The sequence below is a fragment of the Dipodomys spectabilis genome, unplaced genomic scaffold (assembly GCF_019054845.1).
Source record: "Dipodomys spectabilis isolate Male_0828 unplaced genomic scaffold, ASM1905484v1 ptg000018l, whole genome shotgun sequence".
Taxonomy (NCBI): domain Eukaryota; kingdom Metazoa; phylum Chordata; class Mammalia; order Rodentia; family Heteromyidae; genus Dipodomys; species Dipodomys spectabilis.
The window spans coordinates 13,363,997-13,388,564 of record NW_024870695.1 but is presented as its reverse complement, the minus strand read 5'-3'; the positions used below and the strand labels follow the sequence as shown (position 1 = coordinate 13,388,564).

Sequence of the window (24,568 nt, the reverse complement as noted above, 5' to 3'; positions counted from 1 at the left end):
TGGGGCTTGAACTCTGGGGCTGGGTGCTGTCCCTCAGCGTTTCAGCTCAAGGGGAGTGCTCTACCACTTGAGCCATAGAGCCACTTCCAGTTTTCTGGTGGTTAATTGGAGATAAGCATCTCATGGCACTTTCCTGCCTAGGCTGGGCTCTCAGATTTCAGGCTCCTGAGTATCTAGGATTATAGGCAAGAGTCACTGGTACAGGGCAATATTTTTCTTTTAAAAAAGTAACACAGGAAGTGGTGCTGTGCTCAAGCAGTAGAGTGCTCGCCTTGAGCTGAGGGACAGCACCCAAGCCCTGAGTTCAAGCCCCACGACCAACAACAACAAAAAAGTAACACAATGCCAGATGCTGGTGGCTCAGACCTGTAATCCTAGCTACTCAGGAGGCTGAGATCTGAGAATCATGGGTCAAAGCCAGCCTAAGCAGAAAAGTCCATGGGACTCTTATCCCCAATTAACCACCAGAAAACTGGAAATAATGCTGTGGTTCAAGTGGTAGAGAGTGCTCCCCTTGAGCTGAATAGCTCAGGGACAGCACTCAGGCCCAGAGTTCAAGCCCCATGATGGACCAAAAAAAAAAAGGAACAAAATGAGAGGGGATAAGTAGGTGAGGTTATAGATGGAACTATAGTGGCCATAGACTGACAATACCTGGAACTTGGTAAAGAGTTTATTATATTATTTGATATAGTTCTGTATATGTTTAAAATTTTCATAAGAAAAAAGTCATTAGAAGTAATTTCTTTTTTTTTTTTGGGTCCAGTCGTGGGCCTGAACTCTGGGCCTGGGCACTGTCCTTCAGCTCTTCAGCTCAAGGCTAGCGCTCTACCACTTGAGCCATAGCGCCACCTCTGGCTTTTTTCTTTTTGCTTATGTGGTGCTGAGGAATCGAACCCAGGGCTTCAGGCATGCAAGGCAAGCGCTCTACCACTGAGCCACCTTCCCAGCCCTAGAAGTAATTTCTTATGGTTATAAATTTCTTAGCGTTAAAGCTCCAACATATATTTTATTTTGTTTTCAATTTTTAGGGAATCTTAATTTTATGTTTTAATTATATAAAACTTTAACAGTGTTATTAAAATAAAAGCATAAAACATAATACAGTGGTTTCCTCTTATCCTTGCAGGGATGGGAACTTTATTCTGCTCAGGGCCATTTGGGTATTTGGAACATCATTTATCGGGTGTACAAAAAACTTTTCAATACTGGCAGATAGGGATGGACAGCTGACAAGAAGCATGTTTGTGTGTCTTGTCATGTGTCAAAAAAAAATTTTTTTTGCAAGTCCTGGGGCTTGTGAACTCAGGGCCTGGGTGCTGACCCTGAGCTTCTTTTGCTCAAAGCTAGCACTCTACCACTTGAGCCACAGTTGCCACTTCAGGCTTATTCTATGTTTGTGATACTGAGGAATAGAACCCACGGCTTCATGCATGCTAGGCAAGTACTCTACCACTGAGACACATCCCAGCCCCATGTGTCAAATAATTTTGAGAGATTTTTATGGCCTGTGGGCTATCTGTTCCCCACTCCTATAAGGAAGACAAAAAGAAAAGATAATTAAATAACATAGTATACAGAATATCTCACTTTCAGTGAAAAACAAAGAAGACAGGGCTAGAGACATGACTCAGGGATAGAGTGCATACCAAGCAAGCAAGAGGGACTAAGTTCAAATTTCAATACCACTAACAAATAAATAAAAACAACAAAAACACGACATGTAAACAAGCAGGAAAATGTGAGAAACATTGGTTCAAAGACTACCCTCCTCAGCAGATGCCTCAAACCATAAACAGTACCAAATCTTACTAATGCTATGTTATATACCTACTTGTAATAAAGTTTAATTTGAAAATTAGGCATGGTAAAAAATTAACAACATAATAAAATTGCACAATCGTAACAATATATTGTGAGAAGAGTTAAATTTCTGAGTTGTTTATTTTTGGAATATCCCATTTCATATTTCACAATCATTTGATTATGGAAAAAGAAAACTGAAAACACGGGGGAACTACTATTGTGCTTCAGAATGATCACTTTCATTCCTGTCGCTTTGTGTTTTCTCCTCTCCTAACCTTGTAAGTTTTTTCATTCTTTTTGTAGCTCCTGAGGCTTGAACTCAGGGCCTGGGCATTGTCCTTGAGCTAATTTGCTCAAGGCTAGCACTCTACCACTTGAGCCACGGCTCCCCTTTTGACTTTTTGGAGGTCAACTGGCAGTAAGGGTCTCATGGCTTTTCCTGCCCAGGCTGGCTTTGAACCGTGATCCTCAGATCTCAGCCTCCTGAGTATCTAGGATTACATGCCTGAGCCACCAGTGTCTAGCTTGCCCAGTGGATTTTTTTTTAAAGTTCACTATCAATATTTAAGAAAGGATTTCAAAGTAAGTTTTTCATTCCAATTCTACGTTCCTATCATTTTCTCCTAAAATGGTTCCTCCATAAACTAAGATTAAGGTTGCTAAATTTATTAACTTACAATTGAGGTTATTATAGACCAGATATATTGCCCATGACTTACCCTTTTAAAAGATACAATACTTACGCATCTGTAGTCTTTGTACACCCATTAAGATTTAGTACTTCAATGTTCCTACAGTTTTGTGCAAAGGTCCTTTATAGGAAAGAAAAAAAGTAAAAAATTTCAAATATGCAGGCAAAATACCAGACATAAAAAATAAAAAGCCAAGTGCCAGGGGTTTACACCTATAATTTTTGCTATTTAGGCTGACACCTGAGGATCAAGGTTTGGAGCCAACTCAGGGCAGACAAATCTGAGAGATCCTTATCTCCAATTAACCAGCAAAGAGCAGAAAGTGGAGGGAAGCATGGTATAGTGCCAGACACAAGCAAAAAAGCAAAGTGAGAGTAAAAGGTTGCAATCATGCTCCCGTACTAGCACCCTACCCCCTCAAAAAATTCATAAACAGCCGGGCGCTGGTGGCTCACGCCTATAATCCTAGCTACTCAGGAGGCTGAGATCTGAGGATCGCGGTTCAAAGCCAGCCCGGGCAGGAGAGACTGTGAGACTCCTATCTCCAATAAACCACCAGAAAACTGGAAGTGGCGCTGTAGCTCAAGTGGTAGAGCGCTGGCCTTGAGCTGAAGAGCTGAGGGACTGCGCCCAGGCCCAGAGTTCAAGCCCCACGGCTGACCAAAAAAAAAATTCATAAACAAATAAATCTCCAAAGAAAGAACTTTTTTTTTTTTTGGTCAGTCATGAGGCTACAACTCTGGGCCTGAGCGCTGTCACTCAGCTCTTCAGCTCAAGGCTAGCGCTCTACCACTTGAGCTACAGTGCCACTTCCAGTTTTCTGGTGGTTTATTGGAGATAAGAGTCTCATGGACTTTCCTGCCCGGGCTGGCTTTGAACATCAATCCTCAGATCTCAGCCTCCTGAATAGCTAGGATTACAGGCTTGAGCCACCGGCACCTGGCTCAAAAGAACTATTTGTGATGGGTAATTTTTTGGGGGGGGATGTTGGTCCAGGAGCTTGAATTGAGGGCCTCAGTGCTGTTCTTGAGCCTTGTTGCTCAAGGCTAGCTCAAGGCTAGTTGTTGTTGTTGTTGTTACTTCTGGGGCTTGAACTCTGGGCCTGGGCACTGTCCCTCAGCTCTTCAGCTCAAGGTTAGTGCTCTACCACTTGAGCCACACCACTTCTGGTTTTCTGAGTGGTTTATTGAAGATAAGAATCTTTCAGACTTTTCTGCCTGGGCTGGCTTTGAACCATGATCCTCAGATCTCAGCTTTCTGAGCAGGTAGGATTACAGATGTGAGCCACAGGCACCTGGTGCACATTACCATTTGAAACTTAAGTCACACATCCATTTATGGCTTTTTGGGTGCTTAATTGTAGATAAGTGTTTTACAGACTTTCCAACCCAGGCTGGTTTCAAACTGTGATCCTTAAATATCAGCCTCTTGTGTAGCTAGGATTACAGGCATGAGCCCCTGGTGCCTGGTAGTAATTTTGAGGGAAAGATTTGTTCTTAATTGTTTTCTTGCTTTTTTTTTTTTTTTTTTTTAGGTCTGAGATTGGGACTCAAACTTAGTACCAACTGCTTTTGCACACTGGCAGCACTCTACCAACACCTATTTATTTGTAGTTCTGTAGTCTGAACTCCTGCTAGGCAGGTACTCATCACTAGAGCCACACCTCAGCCCTTTGTTTCTGCTTTAGAAAAGGGTCTCACTAAATAACTCCCATTGGCCTCAAACTCCTGCCTCACTGCTGAGATTACAGGTATACACACAACCTTCTTACAAAATTGCCTATTATCAATTAATCTTTGTGTTGTAAACAAAGTATATACTTTTGCATTTTTAACAACTTAGAAATTTAAAAATGGTTTAGACTTTTCCAGATGAGATGAACTGTTCTCAATCAAAGAGGTTAATCAACTGTTATTTTTCAAACAGTTATGTTTTTACCTTAATGCATTGTCTCCAACTCCAAGACACCCACGTAGGCTCAACTTTCGTAAAAAGCCCCCACATCGTTTTGAAATATTCTCCACTACCCGGCCCTATAAAAAGAGACAGGCAAGCAAAAAGATAATTCACTTCACTGCTTTTGCAAAAAATATATGTTTCTAACAAGTTTTAAACAGAGAGAAAAGACTGCTTCTACTTGTACCAAAGACTTAAGTACGAAAAATATAACTTCTTACAATAAAGCTTTCCTGATTAACTCATCTACTTGAAACATGCTTAAATTCTATATTCTTATTTTTTTAATTTGTACTGGAGGAAGATATTTATATATATAATATAATGCATATTTACATATATAACTCATGTAATATGTACTGGAGGAATGGCACTCTCCAGTTCTATTTTTTTTTTTTGGGTCCGGTCCTGGGGCCTGAATTCTGGGCCTGGGCACTGTCCCTCAGCTCTTCAGCTCAAGGCTAGCACTCTACCACTTGAGCCACAGCACCACTTCCGGCTTTTTTCTTTTTGCTTATGTGGTGCTGAGGAATCGAACCCAGGGCCTCAGGCATGCAAGGCAAGCGCTCTACCACTGAGCTACCTTCCCAGCCCAACTCTCGAGTTCTATTATGGCTCTGTGAGTACTCTGCATACAACAGGGACTCAAACACAAAAACCTGTTGAATGATTCTGTGGGCATATGTTTTAAACAAGCATATTATGTAGACCAGAAAATTTTGGTAAAACAAAATCGAACATAACGTCTGGGAGTACTATTTGAAATGTACCTTCTGAAAATAATGTAAAGTTCACCTGAGGTTACAAAATTCCTTACATTGAGCATCAAGATAATTTGTTTTTGCTGAAACTTAAAAGCTTCTCATCTAGTCCTTCCAACACTATGAAGAAGCCATGTTTTCACTCTCATGACTAGAGCTAAGAATCCAAGGTTAAAATAGTTTGAGCTTAAGCCATTATGCTTTCTACTTTAAAGATAATGAGTTATACTAAAAGAGGAAATGGGGGAAAGGGTGAGTGAAAGGAAGGAAAAAAAATTCTCTTTAGCAATTGAAAATTTGATTTTTTGTTTTATTCTTCTTTAATTTTTCTCCAAAACTTAACTGCATCTTTGTTTTCCCAAGAATGAAAATACCTTTAAGACTAATATATTTGCCAGGCACAGGGGGCTCCTGCCTGTAATCCTAGCTACTCAGGAGGCTGAGATCTGAGGACTGTGGTTCAAAGCCCAGGCAGGAAAGTCCATGAGACTCTCAGCTCTAATAAACTATCAGAAAATCAAAAGTGGCACTGTGGCTCAAGTGGTAGAGTGCTAGCCTTGAGTTGAAGAGCTCAGGGACAGCACCCAGGCTCAGAGTTCAAGCCCCATAACCAACAACAACAACAACAACAAATATATATATATATATATACACACACACACACACACACACACATATATATATATATATATATATATACACAAATACACACACACACACACACACACACACATTCAGTTATCACCCAAACAAACTTAACTACTTATTTTTTTTATATTTATTTATTTATTTTTTGGGTCCGGTCGTGGGGCCTGAACTCTGGGCCTGGGCGCTGTCCCTCAGCTGTTTAGCTCAAGGCCAGCGCTCTACCACTTGAGCCACAGCGCCACTTCCGGTCTTTTCTTTTTGCTTATTGGTTCTGAGGAATTGAACCCAGGGCCTCATGCATGCAAGGCAAGAGCTCTACCACTGAGCCACCTTCCCAGCCTATAACTAATTTTTAATAAACAATTATAAAATGGCTCTCTTAAAAAGAAAAACTACAAAACGCAGGTTCACATTTCCATGGCAAAAAATACAAAAACCCCCAAATCAAAAAAAACTTTTAGTACTACTTCAACACTAAAATAATTCAACATAGTGTAGCATTTTTTTTCAGTGAAGTAATTCCACTTAACCTCAAAGAAAAAAATAAAGAAACTCTTCCATGAAGTTTAGAAGTACTAAAAAAAAAAATTTCTCCAAGGAAAATACGATTTATATGGCCAGGCCTAATCTGTTCCATACTGTAATTATTAGCAAGAGAAATGGGGCCACACAGAACATAATTATACCTCAATATCCCTCTGGAAATCAAACAGGTCAATTCGCTGCCAGTTACTGCCATCCAAGGCCAGAACATTCCAGGCCTATTTTGAAGAAAGATAGAATGAGCAGAAGCTAAAATGAAGAGAAAAACCAGTAATATTCAAGTTCACAATTCATCTAATCAATGATTTTAAAGGATCAAAAAATTCCCTAGCACCTAACTTTCAATCTATTTCAATTGATTCCCTTCTTTTCCCCTCCCTGTCCCTATTTTCTCTGGCAGTCTAACTAAAACATTAAAAGAAGCTGTCCTGGTTGTGTGCTAATATAATCCTAGTTACTCAGGAGGCTGAGATCTGAGGGTTGTGGTTTCAAGCCAGCCCAGGCAGGAAACTCCATGAGTCTCTTATTTATAAAGTACCCAAAAATTACTTAAGTGGAACTGTGGCAAAGTGGTAGAATACTAGCCTTGAGCATTAAAAGCTCAGAGACACTGTCCAGACCCTGGGTTCAAGCCCCAAGACTGGTAAACACTCAAAAAAATTAAAATGTGTTTTTTATGTTTCTGGATTTTTTTTTATCTAAGCCTGACCTTATAATTTGCATTGTCAATGTTTTTTTTTCCTAATTTAAAATGGTTCCTCTGCTTATATTATGCAAATAGGAGTCACAAAATGTTAGAGACAGTATGTATAGCAGAATCCTACAGTACTACAGGGGATGGATGTACCATGAGTAAAACGGCATCCTTTGATACATAATAACATACAAAAATAGCATGTAAAATAAATGGTTAGCCTGCTGTATAGGCTGTCATTCTCAGTGTCAGGAAGAGATCCCCTGGTAACCATGTCAACCATTCTTACCCTAGAGACCTGAGCACAGCGACACAAAGTAACAACATCCAGAAAAGAAAATATCCTAAAAGAGAGGAAAAACATTATTATATGAAAAGTAGTTTCTACCACATAAAGGCAGAGCTTCATTCAAACAAACATGTTAAAAAAATAAGTGAGCAATTTATGAAGATAACACTGCTCTTCTAAAACATAGCTCACGCCTGTAATCCTAGCTACTCAGGAGGCTGAGATATGAGGATCTCAGTTCAAAGTCAGCCCAGACAGGAAAGTCTGAGACTCTTATCTCTAATAAACCACTAAAAACTGGAAGTGGCGCTGTGGCTCAAGTGGTAGAGAGATTGCCTTGAGCTGAAGAGTGCAAGGACAGCGCCCAAGCCCAGAATTCAAGCCCCATGACAGACAAAAAAACAAAAAACAAAAAACAAAAACAGGAGAAAGTGACCTTTTACTTGATAACATACATGTGAATTCAATTACATTAGGGATGACAAATGATTTCTAATCCATATAGAAAAAAGTGTTACCAGGCAGAAGTCTTGAAGCATTAATCTGAAAAAGGAGGACTAGATTTCTACTCTACAGCTAACTTTAAATGTGAAAAGCTTCCTAGTTAGCTTAAAAGAAATAATTGTTGTTAGCTTAAAAGAATATAACTTTTATATTTTGGAACTTGAAATAAGCTGAGTAATAATTTTATCAGGCTGAGCACTGGTGCCTCATTCCTCTAATCCCAGCTATTTAGGAGGCTGAGTTTGGAGGGTAAGATGTGAGCATCAAGTTAGAAGCCTGTACATGCAAGGAAGTCCATGAGATTCTTATCTCCAATTAACCACCAAAAAGCCAGAAATACAACTGTGGCTTCACTAGCAGAGTGATAGCCTTGAGCAAAAAAGCTCAGGGACAGCGCCCAAGCCAGGCCCTGAGTTCAAGCCACAGGACCAGCACCAAAACAAACTAAAAGCAAAAGCAAAGAAAAATAATAATCTGATAATTATAGACAACTATATACAAATGAGAATTAGTAATATAACTGCAACTTTTAAAATATACAAAAATATACCAAAAAACAAATCAACAACACCCTCTTCCCAACCAAAAAAGAGGAGTATTCAGACTTACCTTAACAGGAGTTCTTTGGGAAGTTTTTTATTGATCACAGCTTCATCACTATTTGAGAACATCTGTAAACACAAAGCCATTGTGTCAAAAAGAAGCCAGGTGCTGGTGGCTCATGCCTATAATCCTAGCTACTCAAGAGGCCAGCCCCGGCAGGGAAGTCCATGACACTCTTATCTCCAATAAACACTAAAAAACCGGAAATGGCACCATGGCTTAAGCGGTAGAGTGCTCACCTTGAGCTGAAGAGTGCAAGGACAGTGCCCAAGCCCAGAGGTTGAAGCCCCACGACCGACCAAAAAAAAATTTTTTTTTAAATTACTTAGAATGTTCAACTCAAGAGAAGAAATTTTCTAAGGCAAAAACTATATGGCGTTACCCTGTCACCTTTATCGCTAAGGAAACTTAGCTACAAAAGGTTTACTACTCAAAATCATATTACTAAGGATTATGTTAAAATAAAATTAAGAAGCTAGGCATGGTGGTGCATGCCTATAACCTTAGCACTCAGAAGTATAAGGCAGAAAAAATCATGAATTCAAGGCTAGCCTTAGCTACAGAATAAGACTTTGTGGAGAGCAAGAAAGAAAGAAAAAAAGGAGAGAAGAAAAGGAAGGAAATACAAAGATGAGTTGAGTCTATAAACTTGGCTTATATTTTATTTTTCCAGAAGGTGTTCAGAAGCTGCAACAGCATAATTATTTTGTGTCTTATATATCATGCAGAAAAATAAAGCTTCCATAAGGTTATTTATTAAAGTTTGTTTTCTTTTAGGGATAGACATCACCCAGGACCTTGAACATGCTAGACAAAATGCTCTACTAAGCCAGGTGCCAGTGGCTCATGCCTATAATCCTAGCTACTCAGGAGGCTGAGATCTGAGGATCGAGGTTCACAGCCAGCTGGGGCAGAAAAGTCCGTGAGACTTATCTCCAATAAACCACTAGAAAACTGGAAGTGGCACTGTGGGGCTCAAGTGATAGAGCACTCACCTTGAGCTGAAAAGCGCAGGGACAGCACCCAAGCCCAGAGTTCAAGCCCCATGACCGACCCTCCCCCCAAAAAAAATGCTCTACTAAGAGTCCACCTCTGCCCCTGAGATTTTTTACTCAATGCTAGCACTCTACCACTTAAGCCACAGCTCCACTTCAGGCATATTGGTGGTTAACCGGAGTCTCCCAAACTTTTCTGCTTAGGATGGCTTCCAATCATGATCATCAGATCTGGTAGCTATCATACATAATCCTAGAACACAGAGATCTGAGGATTGTGGTTTAAGGCCATCTGGAACAGGCTATTCTGTGAGCCTTTTATCTCCTGTTAACCCCAAGAAAGCCAAAACTGAGGCTCAAGTGGTAGAATACAGGCCTTGAGCAAAAAAGCTATGGGATATCACCCAGGCCTGGAATACAATCCCTAGTACCTGTACAAAGGAAGTAATGGGGCTAGGTGCCAGTAGCTCACACCTCTAATCCTAGCTCTGAGGAGGTTGAGAGCTGAGGACCACAGTTCAAAGGCAGCCCCAACAGAAAAGTCTGTAAGACTCTTTATCTCCAATTAATTACCAAAAACCAAGAAGGAGAGCTGTAGCTCAAGTGTAGAGCACTAGCCTTGAACTCAGAGTGAATGTGCCCAGACACTGAGCTAAAGTCTCAGGACTGGCACCGGGGAAAGGGGGGGTAGGGTACGGGGAATGGTGGGGGGTGGCTTAGTGGTAGAGTGCTAGCCTTGAGCTAGGGACAGTGTTCAGACCCGGAGTTCAAGCCCCAGGACTTGCAAAAAAAAAAAAAGGAGCCAATTATTAGTGGCTCAGACATGTAATCTTAGCTACTCAGGAGGCTGAGGTTGGAGAATTGAGGTAGGAAGTGAACCCTGGCAGAAAAGTCTACAGACTCTATCTTGGAAAGCTTGGCTGGAGGCATGATTCCATGCAGAAAACAAGAAACACTTGCTCTATGGTGACCCCTGCTGCTCAAAGTTACCAGTCATCTAATTATTCTTCAAGCTTTATAGACAGACCAGAATTAATTTTTAGGTAGCATATAGCTATGGAGAGAGAAGGCTATATTATCCTGTAAGCTTTGTATGTTATGGTAACTTAGTCCTAGCCAATGAGATAAAAAGCAAAAAGTGACATGTGTGATTTTTAGGAGTATCCTTAGGAAAGGATGTGCCACTTCTTTCCTTTTCAATTCTGTCCTCAGAATATTTTAAAACAACTGGTACTGTATCTTGAGTCATGAAACTGAAGACCACAGTTTTAAAGAAAAGCAGGAAGCCAGAAAGTTTCCAAATTACTGCAGAACACAGCTTAAAACTGTCAACATCCTCACATCATAGGAGAAAATAAATTTCTATTCTTTTAAAGCCAATTTTGGTTTCTGCCTCTGACACATACAGCTAAAGTTACTAGTGTATTTTCTTTCATTTTTTTTTCTTTTTTTGGGTCGTGGGGCCTGAACTCTGGGCCTGGGTGCTGTCCCTCAGCTCTTCAGCTCAAGGCTAGCACTCTACCACTTGAGCCACAGCGCCACTTCCAGCTTTTTTTTTTCTTTTTTTGCTTATGTGGTGCTGAGGAATTGAACCCAGGGCCTCATGCATGCAGGCAAGCGCTCTCTACCTCTGAGCCACCTTCCCAGCCCACTAGTGTATTTTATTTTGATCTTAAAATTATCTTTCACAAGATGAAAAATTATGAGGATTGGTTGCACAATATTGTGAATCTACTTAACAATACTGTGTAATACTTAAAAAGTTAAGATGGTACATCTGTTAGAAGTATTTTATCATAAAAAATTTAAAGATGTTTTCACATTTAATAGCTGTAAAATAATGTTATATCTTATAGCTAAAAAATCAAGGCCTGGGTTCCATTGCTCAGTACCACATACACAGAAAAAGACAGAAGTAGATTGTTAGCCTTTAGCAAAAGAAGTTCAGGGACAGTGCCCAGACCCTGAGTTCAAGTCCCAGGACTGGCAAAAAAAAAAAAAAAGTAAGGTGGTGTGTGTGTCAGTGGCTCACGCCTGTAATCCTAGCTACTCAGGAGGCTGAGATCTGAGGATCACAGTTCAAAGCTAGTCCCAGCAGGAAAGTCCATGAGACTCTTATCTTCAATTAACCACCAGAAAACCAGAAGTGGACTGTGGCTCAAAAGGTAAGGCACTAGCTTTGAACTAAAGAGCTCAGGAACAGTGGCCAGGCCCAGAGTTCAAGCCCCACAACCAACAAAATAAAAAAAACAAATAAAAGAATAAACAGGGCTGGGAATGCAGATTAGTGGTAGAGTGCTTCTTGCCTAGAATGCATGAAGCCCTGGGTTCCATGCCTCAGTACCACATAAACAGAGAAGGCTGGAAGTGGTGCTATGGCTCAAGTGGTGGAGTGCTGGCCTTGAGCAAAAGTGCCCGGGCCTGGACTTCAAGTCCCAGGACTGGCCAAAAAAAAAAAAAAAAAAGCATTTTATGGTATCTCTGATGATATATAGTGAACAAAACCAATGATGGGGTACTCCACACAGCAATCCCAATCTCTTATGACCCAAAATCTCAAAACCAGCTTAGATGATATGCTTCAAATCAGAAACAGCGAAAAAGGACTTTGTTTAGATGACCATAATACAAATGGAAACCACAGGGCCTAGAGATTGCTGAATCAATAGATGTTATTTATGCCCTAATCCCTTTTTTCTTTGTAAATTCCTAGAAGACTTCTATGGCCTTTTTACTTTATATTTCTTTCTTTCTTTTTTTTGTCGTGAGGCTTGAACTCTGGGCTTGGGCACTATCCCTCAGCTCTTCAGTTCAAGGCGAGTGCTCTACCACTTGAGCCACAGCACCACTTCTGGTTTTCTAGCGGGGGTTTATTGGAGATAAGAGTCTCATGAACTTTCCTGCCCAGGCTCACTTTGAACCATGATCCTCAGATCTCAGCCTCCTGAGTAGCTAGGATTACAGGCGTGAGCCACCGGTGCCGGGCTTTACTTTATATTTCTATGGTAGTTACCTACGAAATACATAAAAACAAAAACAAAATGCTACAATAAAAATAATTTATTACCCATTTAATCTGTGAATTACAAAAGAAAAAATATAGCAAAAGGTTGACTATTATTATACAACAACACAATAAAATACTTAAAGAAATGATAAGCTGGTGGACTGGCTCAAGTAGTAGAGCACTTGCTTTTATTTATTTATTTTTGGGTCCAGTCATGGGGCCTGAACTCTGGGCCTAGGCACGGTCCCTCAGCTCTTCAGCTCAAGGCTAGTGCTCTACCACTTGAGCCACAGCATCACTTCTGGCTTTTTTCTTTTTGCTTATGTGGTGCTGAGGAATCGAACCCAGGGCCTTGAGCATGCAAGGCAAGCGCTCTACCACTGAGCCACCTTCCCAGCCCCGAGCACTTGCTTTTAGCACAGTACTACACACACGCACACACACAAACACCTGAATAATCAAAAAATGAAAACAAAACATTTGAAGGAACAAAAGAAGTTTGGGAAGCTAGAAGCCAGTAATCCTAGCTATTCAGGAATCTGAGATCTCAGGATCTTAGTTCAAAGCCAGCATGGGGAGGAAAGTATATGATATTCTTACCTCAAATTAAACACCAAAAAGCTTGAAGTGGAGCTGTGTGTGGTAGAGTGCTAGCTTTAAGCAAAAAAGCTAAAGGACAGATCCCAACTCGAGTTCAAGCTCCATTACTGGCACATGCACACGTGTGCATGTGTGCGCATGTACACGTGTGCATGTGTGCGCATGTGCATACACACAAGCTTTATAATGGTATAATTCACATACATAAAATTCAATGGCATTAAAGCATATACTTTAATGACTTTTTGTAAATTTTATTTATTTTTGGTGGTGATGGGGTTTGAACTCAGGTCTTGGTAAGCTACGTAAGCCTTCTAACTTTGGTTGGAGGTAAATCCCCAACTCCATAATTCTATTTTATAATTTTTTTTTTTTTTGGTCAGTCCTGGGGCTTGAACTCTGGGCCTGGGCACTGTCCCTGAGCTCTGCAGCTCAAGGCAAGCACTCTACCACTTGAGCCACAGCACTACTTCTGGGTTTCTGGTGGTTAACTGGACATATGAATCTCACAGACTTGCCTGCCTGGCCTGGCTTTGAACTATGACCCTCAGATCTCAGAGGGGTGTGAACCACCAGCACTTGGTTATATAAACTTTTAATACCATCAAAATCTCTAATGTCAAACGGCAACCAGTGCCTGTACTATTCCCAGTCTCAAGCAACTAGATTTGTCTTTAATGATTGCTTTTCATATTAAACCACATTAATTCTACAAAATGTAATTATACAGTTTCATCTTTTATATCTGGTTGTTCTTATTCTTCATTAGTATTTTTTGAGGTTCATGCTGCTGGAGCATGTTATTTAACAGTCTGTTCCTTTTAATAGTATTCCAGTACATGGAATAACCCTGTTGCTTACCCACTAGCTGATAGAAATTTAGATTGCTTCCATTTTTTGCCTATGGTGAATAATGATGCTATGGTCATTCTCCATCAAGTCTCAGGGTAGAAATATGTTGCTCTTGATAGATTCTCAGGAGAATCGCTGACTCATTCACTAAATTTATGAAAAATATTTTCGGAGGGCCATACTGGTGCTTAAGCTCAGGAACTCAGACTTACTAAGTAGTAATTTACAGTATGAAGCCCATTATTGAACTAGTTTTTGTTTTTGTTTCGTTTGTTTTTCCCTTTTGGGGCAGTACTGGAGATTGAATTCAGGGCCTTGTGCTTGCTAGGCTAGTGGCCTATTATTGAACAATACCTCCAGTCTCTTTTTTTTTTTTTTGGGTCCGGTTGTGAGGCCTGAACTCTGGGCCTGGGCGCTGTCCCTCAGCTCTTCAGCTCAAGGCTAGCACTCTACCATTTGAGCCACAGCACCACTTCTGGCTTTTTTCTTTTTGCTTATGTGGTGCTGAGGAATTGAACCCAGGGTTTCAGGCATGCAAGGCAAGCGCTCTACCACTGAGCCACCTTCCAGCCCCCTCCAGTCTCTTTTTGCATTGGTTACTTTTGAGCTAGAAGTCTCCTTTATGCCTGGGCTGCCCCTGGCTGTGATTCTTCTACTTCTGCGACACTATGCCACTGGTCCAGCTATTGTGCTTCCCCATTGTCTAGGATAACAGGTACTCAAAGCTATTGAGAGAGATTGGCTTCATATGTGATAACTCAATTTCCATATTGCAAGTAACTAGGACTATAGGCTTGAGACATTGTTGCTTGGCTGCACTGGTTATTGTTGATAGGATCTCCCTTACAGCTTTGCCAAGCATCTGGAACATGATCCTCCTATTTTTGACTTTCTATGATAGCTGGGATTATAAATATGTACAACTGTACAGAGCTACTGGTTAAGAAGAAGTCATGTGTTTGCCTAAGCTAGCCTTAGACTATGAAACTCCCAATCTCAGCCTCCCAAATAGCTAAGATTACAGGTATGAGCCACTGGCACCTGGCTCAATCTATACTTTCTGACTAAAGTGTTTAACTCATTTACAACTGGTTGGACATGACTATTTGTGGTCTATATGTCATATCATTTTTAAAATATGTCATATCTTTTCTAAGTCTATTCCCCTTTTACTTTTATTCTTTAGGTATTTTTCAATGTGCCATTATAGTTTTAAAAAAACACATATTTCCTCCAGTTATTTTTTTAGTAGGTTCTCTAGCAATCACAACATGTATCTTAACTAGTCACAATCTATTCTACTTCAGAATACTACTAATTTACTTTCTGTAAAAAACTGCAATAGAACTCTACTTCTCTTTTCCTTTTTGCTATTATTACACATTACATACTTTTCTCATAACTCAAAATTAGTTTTATCTTATGCAAATGCCTTTAATTCAGTTAAGATAATAAAAGAACAATTTATTTATAGTCTTTTATATTTACTTCTATAATTAACATTTACAATGTTTTTTCTTCAAGTCACCATCTGGTATCCTATCTTTTTGGTTTGAAAAATCTTTAATAGTACATGTAAGGAAGATCTGCTAACAACAAAGTGTCTCAGAGCTTGCTTATTTGGAATGTTTTTTATTTTACCTCCATTTTTTTCCCTTTTGTCACTGGGAAAGGAACTCAGGGCCTCATATTAGGCAAGTGCTCTACCATCAAGTTATTCCCTGGCTTGCCTCAATTAGGATTCTCCAGAGAAAGAAAACCAGTTTGAAATATATAGATATAGATATATCTATATATCTATATTATATATCTATACACACACATGTATATATATGTGTGTGTGTGTATTACCTAACTACCTATTTTACAGATAAAAGCTTGCTTTCTTCTCTTCATGCACATAGCTTCACACATTCAACTAGACAGCTACAGTACTCGAGTCTATTCTGAGTGTGTTCAAGCCTTACTGATCACCAAGAACAATACACGGATGTCAAGATCCACTAACAAAAAACTGGAGGCACGGCTCAGGTGTAAAGTGCCAACTGTGGCTGAAAATTATGGGAGTTGGGCATGTAACTCAGATGTAGAATATTTGTTTGTCAAGTATAAGGCCCTGAGTACCATCCACAGCACCAAAAGAAAAAGAAACAGCCAGAGGCCAGCTCAAGCCTGCAATCCTAGCTATCCAGGAGATATAAGGATCAAGTTTCAAAGCCAGCCTGAGCAGGTAAGTCTGTGAAATTCTTATCTCCAATGAACCACCAGAAAACCAGTGGTGCTGTGGCTGAAGTGTTAAAGAGCTACCCTTGTGCAACTAGGTCAGGGAGAGAGCCTATACCCTGAGGACAAGTTAAAAAGAAAAAAGAAAAAAACAGGGTTCAGAAGGTGGCTCAGTGGTAGAGTGCTTGCTTCGGCATGCATAAGGGCCTGGGTTTGATTCCTCAGCACCACTTAAACAGAAAAGGCTGAAAGTAGAGCTGTGGTTCAAGTGGTAGAGCATTAGCCTTGAGCTGAAGAGCTGAGGGACAGTGCTCAGGCCCAGAGTTCAAGCCCCACAATTGACAAAGATAAAAATAAAAAATAAAAAAAAACAAACACTGGAAATTAATTTTTAGGGATAAATGCATGCATGGCTCAAGTGGCAGAATAGTTGCTTAGCACATATGTGTTGGTTCAATCCCATACCACACACAAAATCAAGTAATAGTTATACTTCTTTTCCTAGATTTCATAATTAATTTTCTCTCTATTCTGTAAAATTTGTTGCTTGCTTCAACTACAACCACCATAGATAAGGTGTGATATTTGCCTTCAATTTATTTGATATGATATGAAGAGTTCTACTATGTCCAACAAGGCTCAAGGGTATGAAACTTTTGTGTGATCAGCTCCAAATCCAGTGAGCCAATTTTTTTTCTTTTGTCAGTCGTGGGGCCTGAACTCTGGGCCTGGGCGCTGTCCCTCAGCTCTTCAGCTGTATTCTAGCGCTCTACTACTTGAGCCTCAGCCCCACTTCTAGCTTTTCTGCTTATGTGGTGCTGAGAAATTGAACCGAGGGCCTCACGCATGTAAGGCAAGCACTCTACCACTGAGCCACCTTCCCAGCCCCAAGTGAGCCAATTTTTGGCAGTACAACTACTGGCTTTCATGGCTTGTTATGCTCTGAGAGCAAGGATGATGGAAAATATCCTATGCAAAACCACCACAGATTCCCAGTCTTCTTTCCGGAGGTCCAGTAGGTTTTATTCTTCAAATATTGACAAATGTCTGGTCAATGTTCAGAGTACTGTAATTGTTTGACTTTTGAAAAATTTGTTCAGTTTATCTCGACTAGCTGGAGAAAAGATTTGTTTCCTAACACAAACGCCTCTTATTAAGAGAGGCAGACTGATATTTAGACTTAAAACTATTAGCAGAGATATTATCAATAGAAAAGGCAATCCATAGAACAGGACAAAGTATTTTCAAGTCACGCATCTGATCAGGAGAGACTCTTATCTCCAATTAAGCACAAAAAAAGCAGGAAGTGGAGCTGTGACTCAAGTTAAAGATGTTAGCCTCGAGCAAAAAAGCTCAGGGACACTGCCCAGGCCCTGGGTTTAAAACCCAGGAGAGGCACACACACAAAAATTATATAATTAAAAAAAAACCCTACAAAACCAAAAATCAAAACTCAACTAAAAAAATAGGCGAAGGACTCAAATAGAGATTTTTCCAGAGAGAGCTAATAAGCAAAACAAAAACAAACCTTTTCAATATCAATAATCAACATTAGCAAATAAAAACCATAATGATACCATGTTATGCTTATTACAGAGAAAATTTTAATACAAACCACAGCAACCACAAAAAAAGCAAAGTAACAACTCTTGGTTGGGATGTGGAGAAACTAGAACTCTAGTACTAATAATGGTGTGGCTATGATGGAGAAGAGTATATAATGAGACCTCAAAACATTAAAGCAGGTCTAGGAGTGTGGCTTAGTGGTAGCATGCTTGCCTAACATGCATGAAACCCTGGGTTCAATTCCTCAGTACCACATAAACAGAAAAATCTGAAAGTGGCACTGTGGCTCAAGTGGTAGAGTGCTAGCTTTGAGCAAAAGAAGCTTAGGGACAGTGCCCAGGCCCTGAGTTCAAGCCCCAGGACTGGCAAAAAAAAACAAAGACAAAAACAAGAAAACATTAAAGTAGAATTGATACAACCTAACAATTTCTCTTCTGGGTATATACTCAAAAGAACAGAAGACAGAGACTTAAACAGGTGCTTGTACACTTGTGTTTATGCAGCATTATTCTCAACAGCCAAAAGGTAGGTAGGTATCTATTTGCAGATGAATGGATTTTAAAAAACCATGTCAGGGCTGGGAGGTTGGCTCAGTGGTAGAATGCTTGCCTTGTATGCATGAGGCCCTGGGTTCGATTCCTCAGCACCACATAAACAGAAAAAGCCAGAAGTGGCGCTGTGGCTCAAGAGGTAGAGCACTAGCCTTGAGCTGAAGAGCTGAGGGACAGTGCCCAGGCCCTGAGTTCAGGCCCCACAACTGACAAAAAAAAAAACATGTCATACACAAACTGCACATGTAATCCTAGCTGCTTGGGAGCTAGAAGTGGAAGGACTGCAGTTCAAGGAAAGACCAGGCACCAAAGTCCACCAGACTCCATTTTCTTGGAGGTAAAGTGGATATAGTGGTACATGCCTATGATACCAGAAATTACATACATTAGATGGATCACAGCTCAGGGGTATACATGACCTGGTGGGAAGTTAGACCTTTTCTTTTATTTATTTATTTATTTGTTTTTTTAAGTTAGACCTTTTCTCAAAGGGCTGGAGGCATGGCTCAAGTGGTAAACTACAAGCCTAGCAAATAGAAGGCCTTGAATTACAACAGCTAACACAACAAAACATTTGAAGAAATGAGGAGCTGGTGGAGTTGCTCAAATGGTATACTGCCTTGCTTTTGGCATAGTACTACACACACAAAAATAGAATAAACAAATACAAAATTTAAAATAAAGTACAGGCCCAAAGAGCCTTATCTGTGTTAACAATATATAGAGTTTTCTTTGCAGCCTCTGGGCTTGAACTCTGGGCCTGGCAGTCTCCAGCCTACGCAGGTCCCATGACTAACCAAAAAAATAACAATATTTTTCAGATTTATTAGCATAATTAGTGGTACAGGGAGATTCTATTGTCACACTTCCATATATGCATATAGTATACCCTCTGCCCCATCAACCTACTCCATTACTCTCCCTTATTCCCTGACTTCTTAAAACAATTTCAACTGGTTCACTGTTCTATTTTTAAGTATGTATCTAAATACTTTGTGCTTTAGATGACTTTAGAATTAAAACGAACCCATTTTAATAATTTATGTGTAATGAAGCCTTCATGAGAAGTGAAAAAGGACAGAACTTGCTTCTAAATAGTTAGTTGAACACATCCAAGTTTCTCCTAAGAAAGAGTACAGAAGCTCTATGTCCCTTTTCCATACCTAGTATCTATTTATCTGTATCCTTTGTAATATAGCTTAAGTGGTAAATTTAAAATGTGTCTCTCAGTTTGTGAGCTGCTCAAGTAAATTAATTGAACTGGAGGAGAGGGTTGTGGGAACTATGCTTCATATAGTCTGTCAGAACAGGTAAAATAAAGGGTACTTGAAAGGAGTGAGTCCTCCACTTCAAATATTCTCTTCAGGTAGATAGTATCAGAATTCAGTTGAATTAGAGGCTATCCAGTGGTGTCTCTACATTAATGATTGATTGAATGCTGGTAAGAAGAAATCCTCATACCTTTTGAAGTCACAGAAATCTTCTGTGTTGATTGTTGTGATGATGTAAAAACAGGAAAAGAGGTTTATTTTTCTATACAATCACTGTTTGGTCTTAACTTTTGACATTTGCTTTAGCCAAGAAAAATCACCAATTCCAATAAAAAAAGAAATTAAAAAATCTACATTCCTCTTTTTTTGGGAGGGGGAGCAGTACTGTAGTTTGAACTCAGAGCCTTGCACTTGGTAGGCTAGTGCTCTACCATATGAACCATGGCCCCAGCCTCTTTTTGCCAGACCTGGGGCTTGAACTCTGGGTTTGGGTACTGTCCCTGAGCTTCTTGGTCAAGGTTAGCACTCTACCACTTAAGCCACAGTGCCACTTCCAGATTTTTCTGAGTCTTATGTTGGAGATAAGAATCTCCTGGGCTGGTTTCAAACTGAGATCCTAGGATTTCAGCCTCCTGAGTAGCCAGGATTATAGGTGTGAGCCAGTGTCGCCCTGCCTATTTTCCTTTTAGTCATTTTTCAGAGTCACCATTTCATTTTCAGGGTCTCCATTCTTTACCCTGATTACCCTAAGATAGTGATTTGTGCTTTTCAAGTGGTTAGATTATAGCAGTGAGCCAACTGCTATACAACACCACTTTTGTTTATTTTTCAGCTAGGGTACTGATTTTGCTTAGGACTTCCTTGGGCCATGATCTTCCTATCCGCCACAAGGATACCACATTATATCCAGCTTCTCTATTATTTTAAAAATTGGAAAAGCAAACTTTTCCAAATGAAATATTTATAATTAACCAGTCTAGAATTAAATGCCCTTATCCATTCTTCATAAACGTTTACAAATCTATGTGCATACTATGTACATACCTATAAAAGTAAAAGAAATAATGACATAAGAAAAATCATATCTTCTATAACAAGGAAAAAATTTCATAAATCACAAAGGTGCAGAATTAAAAACAATTTTTACATTATTCCATTCCTTCATTCAAGTAACACCAGATGTTTTTCCAATTGGCTGATATTCTTGCCAGCATCTAAAAGTAAAAACATTTTTGTATGGCTAAATAAATCTAAAAGAAAATAAGTTTATAATTTCTCCACCCAACATCTTGTTCCTAGTAGAAATATAATTGCCTTTTAGTAGGAAACTACTGCCAATGCATTACCATGTCATGACTAAATTTCTCTCTACAAAGACATCACTAGATAAAAATATAAAGGAAGGAATACACTTAGAAAAACAGACATATCAAGTCAGAGGTGTTGCTGTGCAGCAGGATCACACAGTGAGACCCTATCTTAGCTCTTCCCCTCAGAAATACTAGAAAACAACACAATGAAAACAAAAAAAACATCTGACAAATCTTCTTTGGACACTGTCTAACATTTGACTCAATAGCCCAGGTTTCTTACTTTGATTAGTTAACCAAAAATCTAGGTATACTACCAATTCTTTGCTCTCAGTTCAGAGTAAGTAGCTATACACTTTTATTTTATTTTCTGTTGAATATTTCTTCTACTTATTTGGCTTTAACCATTCTTGGCAGCATTCCTGGGTCCTGAGGACTTCATGCACTTTCAAAAAACTACTGGATATGTATGACAGGATCTCATGTTGAACTAGAGCTCCTCAATCTTGGAAATCTTCCATGGTCCACTGAATATGGCTTTTGAAATATGAAGTGAAAAAAAACCTATTCAAAGTGGAAATATAATTTTATGTCCATTTCCCCAGTTTTCTCCCACCTACATACAAACAAGTTAACTAAGATACCACAAACCAACAACGGAATTTGCATCAGGATTAGCAGATTCCAAATCACAGATTCCAAAATGCCACAAGGGTGAGTGATTCGGGAAAATAGTTTTTATTTCCCCATGTACAAACTCAAGTACTTGTGCCAGCAACTGGAAATTGGCAGAATCTGTGGAATTTTCCAAGATATATGTCAGACAGTACTTTTACATTTCATTCACAAACACATGTTACTTTACTGTTATGAAAATATTTCCAAAGCAAAATTATTTTCATATATGAATCCTGTTATTTGTAGAAAAGGCATTCTCCTGTTTTAGATAATATAAGAAACAAGTATATACTACTCTAGATTTCCTAAGTGCATGCCAGAAATAACACTTTAAAGTCATAAAGGAACAAAAAGAAGAAAAATGATTCTTTAATGGGGGAGAAAGAAACAACTTTCGGAAAAAAGTGGTATAAAATCAATAGTCCAGACAGTGGTATATTATGCAATCATGTGTTTGGGTAGCATTCTATATGATCCAAAGATTTAAGGAAAACATCAGGGTTCTCCATATCACTACACTCTATATAATCTAAGGAGGTCTGATAATTGCCTTTATCTTTGAAAACATGATTGATTTATCAATTTTAGATAGTATATTTACATCCTGTCACAAAAGGCAATATCCACCCTCTTTTTCCACATCCAATGTAATTTTTTTTGGGGGGGGCGGTATTGGGGCCTGAACTCTGGGCCTGGGCGCTGTCCCTCAGCTCTTCAGCTCAAGGCTAGCGCTCTACCACGTGAGCCACAGCACCACTTCTGGCTTTTTTCTTTTTGCTTATGTGGTGCTGAGGAATCGAACCCAGGGCCTCATGCATTCAAGGCAAACGCTCGACCACTGAGCCACCTTCCCAGCCCCACAATATAACCTTATTACAATATTTGTTTAAATTAATAATCACAGCCTGGCACTGGTGGCTCATGCTTATAATCCTAGCTACTCTGGAGACTGAGATCTGAGTTTTGCAAGTTCAAAGCCAGCCCAAGCAGAAGAGTCCCTGTGAAACTCTCATTTCCAATTAACCACTCAAAAATCAAAAGTGGTGCTGTGGCTTAAGTGGTAGAGCACTTACATTGAGCTGAAGAGCTCAGGGACAGCATCCAGGCCCAGAGTTCAAGCTCCACAACCAACAACAACAAAAAAAAGACTCACAAACTTTCCTGCCCAGTTTGACTTTGAACCCCAAGCCTCAGATCTCAGCCTCCTAATTACAGGTGTGAGCCACCAGCACCCAGCCCTCCCTTGCTTTTTAAGGGTATATCCTTAGTCATTTATGAAAAAAGTACACATGAGACTGAATTTGAGTCTTTTGCATGTCTAAAAATATTAACACTAGACTCACATGATTGATAATTTGACTGTAAATTATGAAATTGAAATCTACTGAAGACATCTGAAAATATGCTTGCTACATATCTAAGTTATGTTACTGGTGTCACATGTAAATGCCATTAATTCTTGGGACTCTAGTTATGCTTTTGAATACTATTAGTATATTACCAGAATATTGTTGTTTTCCCCCTTGAGGTGGGGTCTTACTAGTCTCCATCCATTGGGATCAGAAACTTGAGTGCTGGAATTACAGCAGTATGCTAGTACATTTAAATTATATTTCTTTTTTTTTTTTTAATTAAGCCTAACTTTTGTGCTTTCATTTTTATTTTTTTTAATTTAAATTTTTTTTGTGAACATACTGTACAGAGGGGTTACAATTACATGGGCAGGATAATGCATACATTTCTTATCACGCATTGCAGCCTCCTCCTTTGTTTACCCTTCACATCCCTTCCCTACCTCCCCCCTAAATTCCATTTCTTATCTTCCACAGGATACCTGAAATTTCTCATTTGTGCTTTCTTCCTCCATTCCTTTTTTTTTTTTTTTTAATGGAGGGGACAAGAGAATGCTCTCACTATATAGCCAAGACAGCTCTTAAACACGTAATCCTCCTACCTATCCCAGTTACTGAATTACAGGCATGTGTTACCACGCCTACTCTCTTCCCTTTGTATTTTTATTTTTGGCAGTACTGAGGTTTGAACTCAGGCCTTGTAATTAGCTGCTAGGCCAGTGTTCCACTGCTGTTCTACAGTTCTGTATTATACTGGCTTAAGAAAAAATTATTGTCAAGGTGATGTACAAAGGGGTTACAGTACATAGTAAGATAGTGTGTAGATTTTGTCGATCTTGTTACCCCCTCCCTAATTTTTTCTCCCTCTTTCCCTCCCCCCTGTACTGGTTATTTTTGAACTAGGATCTCATTTTCTACATGTGTATGCATACACACATATGCGTGTGTGTATTTTAGGCTTCTTGTAGCTAGGAACAGGCATAAACCAGTATACCCTTGGTAAAGAAGAGGTCCTATGAACTTTCCTGCCTATTCTGGCCTCAAACCATGACTTGGGAGCAAGTAGCTAGGATTACAGACATGAGCTACCAGTACCTAGTTTCTATTTTATAAGAAAAATGGAAAAAGAAGGATAAATACATTAAGGCCAGCTTAGGCTACAGGGAAAAAAACCTTTTTTTAAAGATCCCAAATAGACCTTTGCACATTTTAGTTAGTATTAGGATAGAAATGGCATTTCAAAAACAACAAGAATATAAACTAATAATAATAATAAATAATATGACAACTAACTGTCAAAAAGGGTGAAAATTGCAGTTTACACTGCATCTCATAAAATAAACTACAAGGAGTGACACTGTGGCTCAAGAGGTAGAGCGCTCACCTTGAGCTGAAGAGTACAGGGACAGCGCCCAGGCCCAGAGTTCAAGCCTCACGACTGACAAAAATAAATAAATAAACAAACTACAAGGCACTGAGGATACCGTATAGTTCATTGAGTAGAGTACTTGCTTATAAGCATGTAAAAGGTCCTATTCAATCTCCAGTAACATCAAAAACAAACTTCCAGTTGGATGATAAACTAAGATATAAAAAGAAATTAGTTGGGACTGGGAAGTTGGCTCAGTGGTAGAGCGCTTGCCTTGCATGCCTGAGGCCCTGGGTTC

General features: G+C 39.5%; 1 protein-coding gene across 2 annotated transcripts in view; it reads right to left on the bottom strand.

Annotated features, from left to right (window-relative positions):
• Fbxl20 (F-box and leucine rich repeat protein 20) overlaps window positions 1-24,568 on the bottom strand; it is a 72,075-nt gene that overhangs the window by 26,710 nt on the left and 20,797 nt on the right. For both annotated transcript variants that reach the window (XM_042673900.1, XM_042673901.1), the window contains exons 2-6: window positions 8,503-8,564; window positions 7,390-7,444; window positions 6,550-6,624; window positions 4,437-4,531; window positions 2,550-2,618 (exon numbers count right to left, since the gene is read on the bottom strand). In XM_042673900.1, the coding sequence (XP_042529834.1) occupies window positions 2,550-2,618; window positions 4,437-4,531; window positions 6,550-6,624; window positions 7,390-7,444; window positions 8,503-8,564 (356 nt within the window). The remainder of the gene's footprint in view (window positions 1-2,549; window positions 2,619-4,436; window positions 4,532-6,549; window positions 6,625-7,389; window positions 7,445-8,502; window positions 8,565-24,568) is intronic.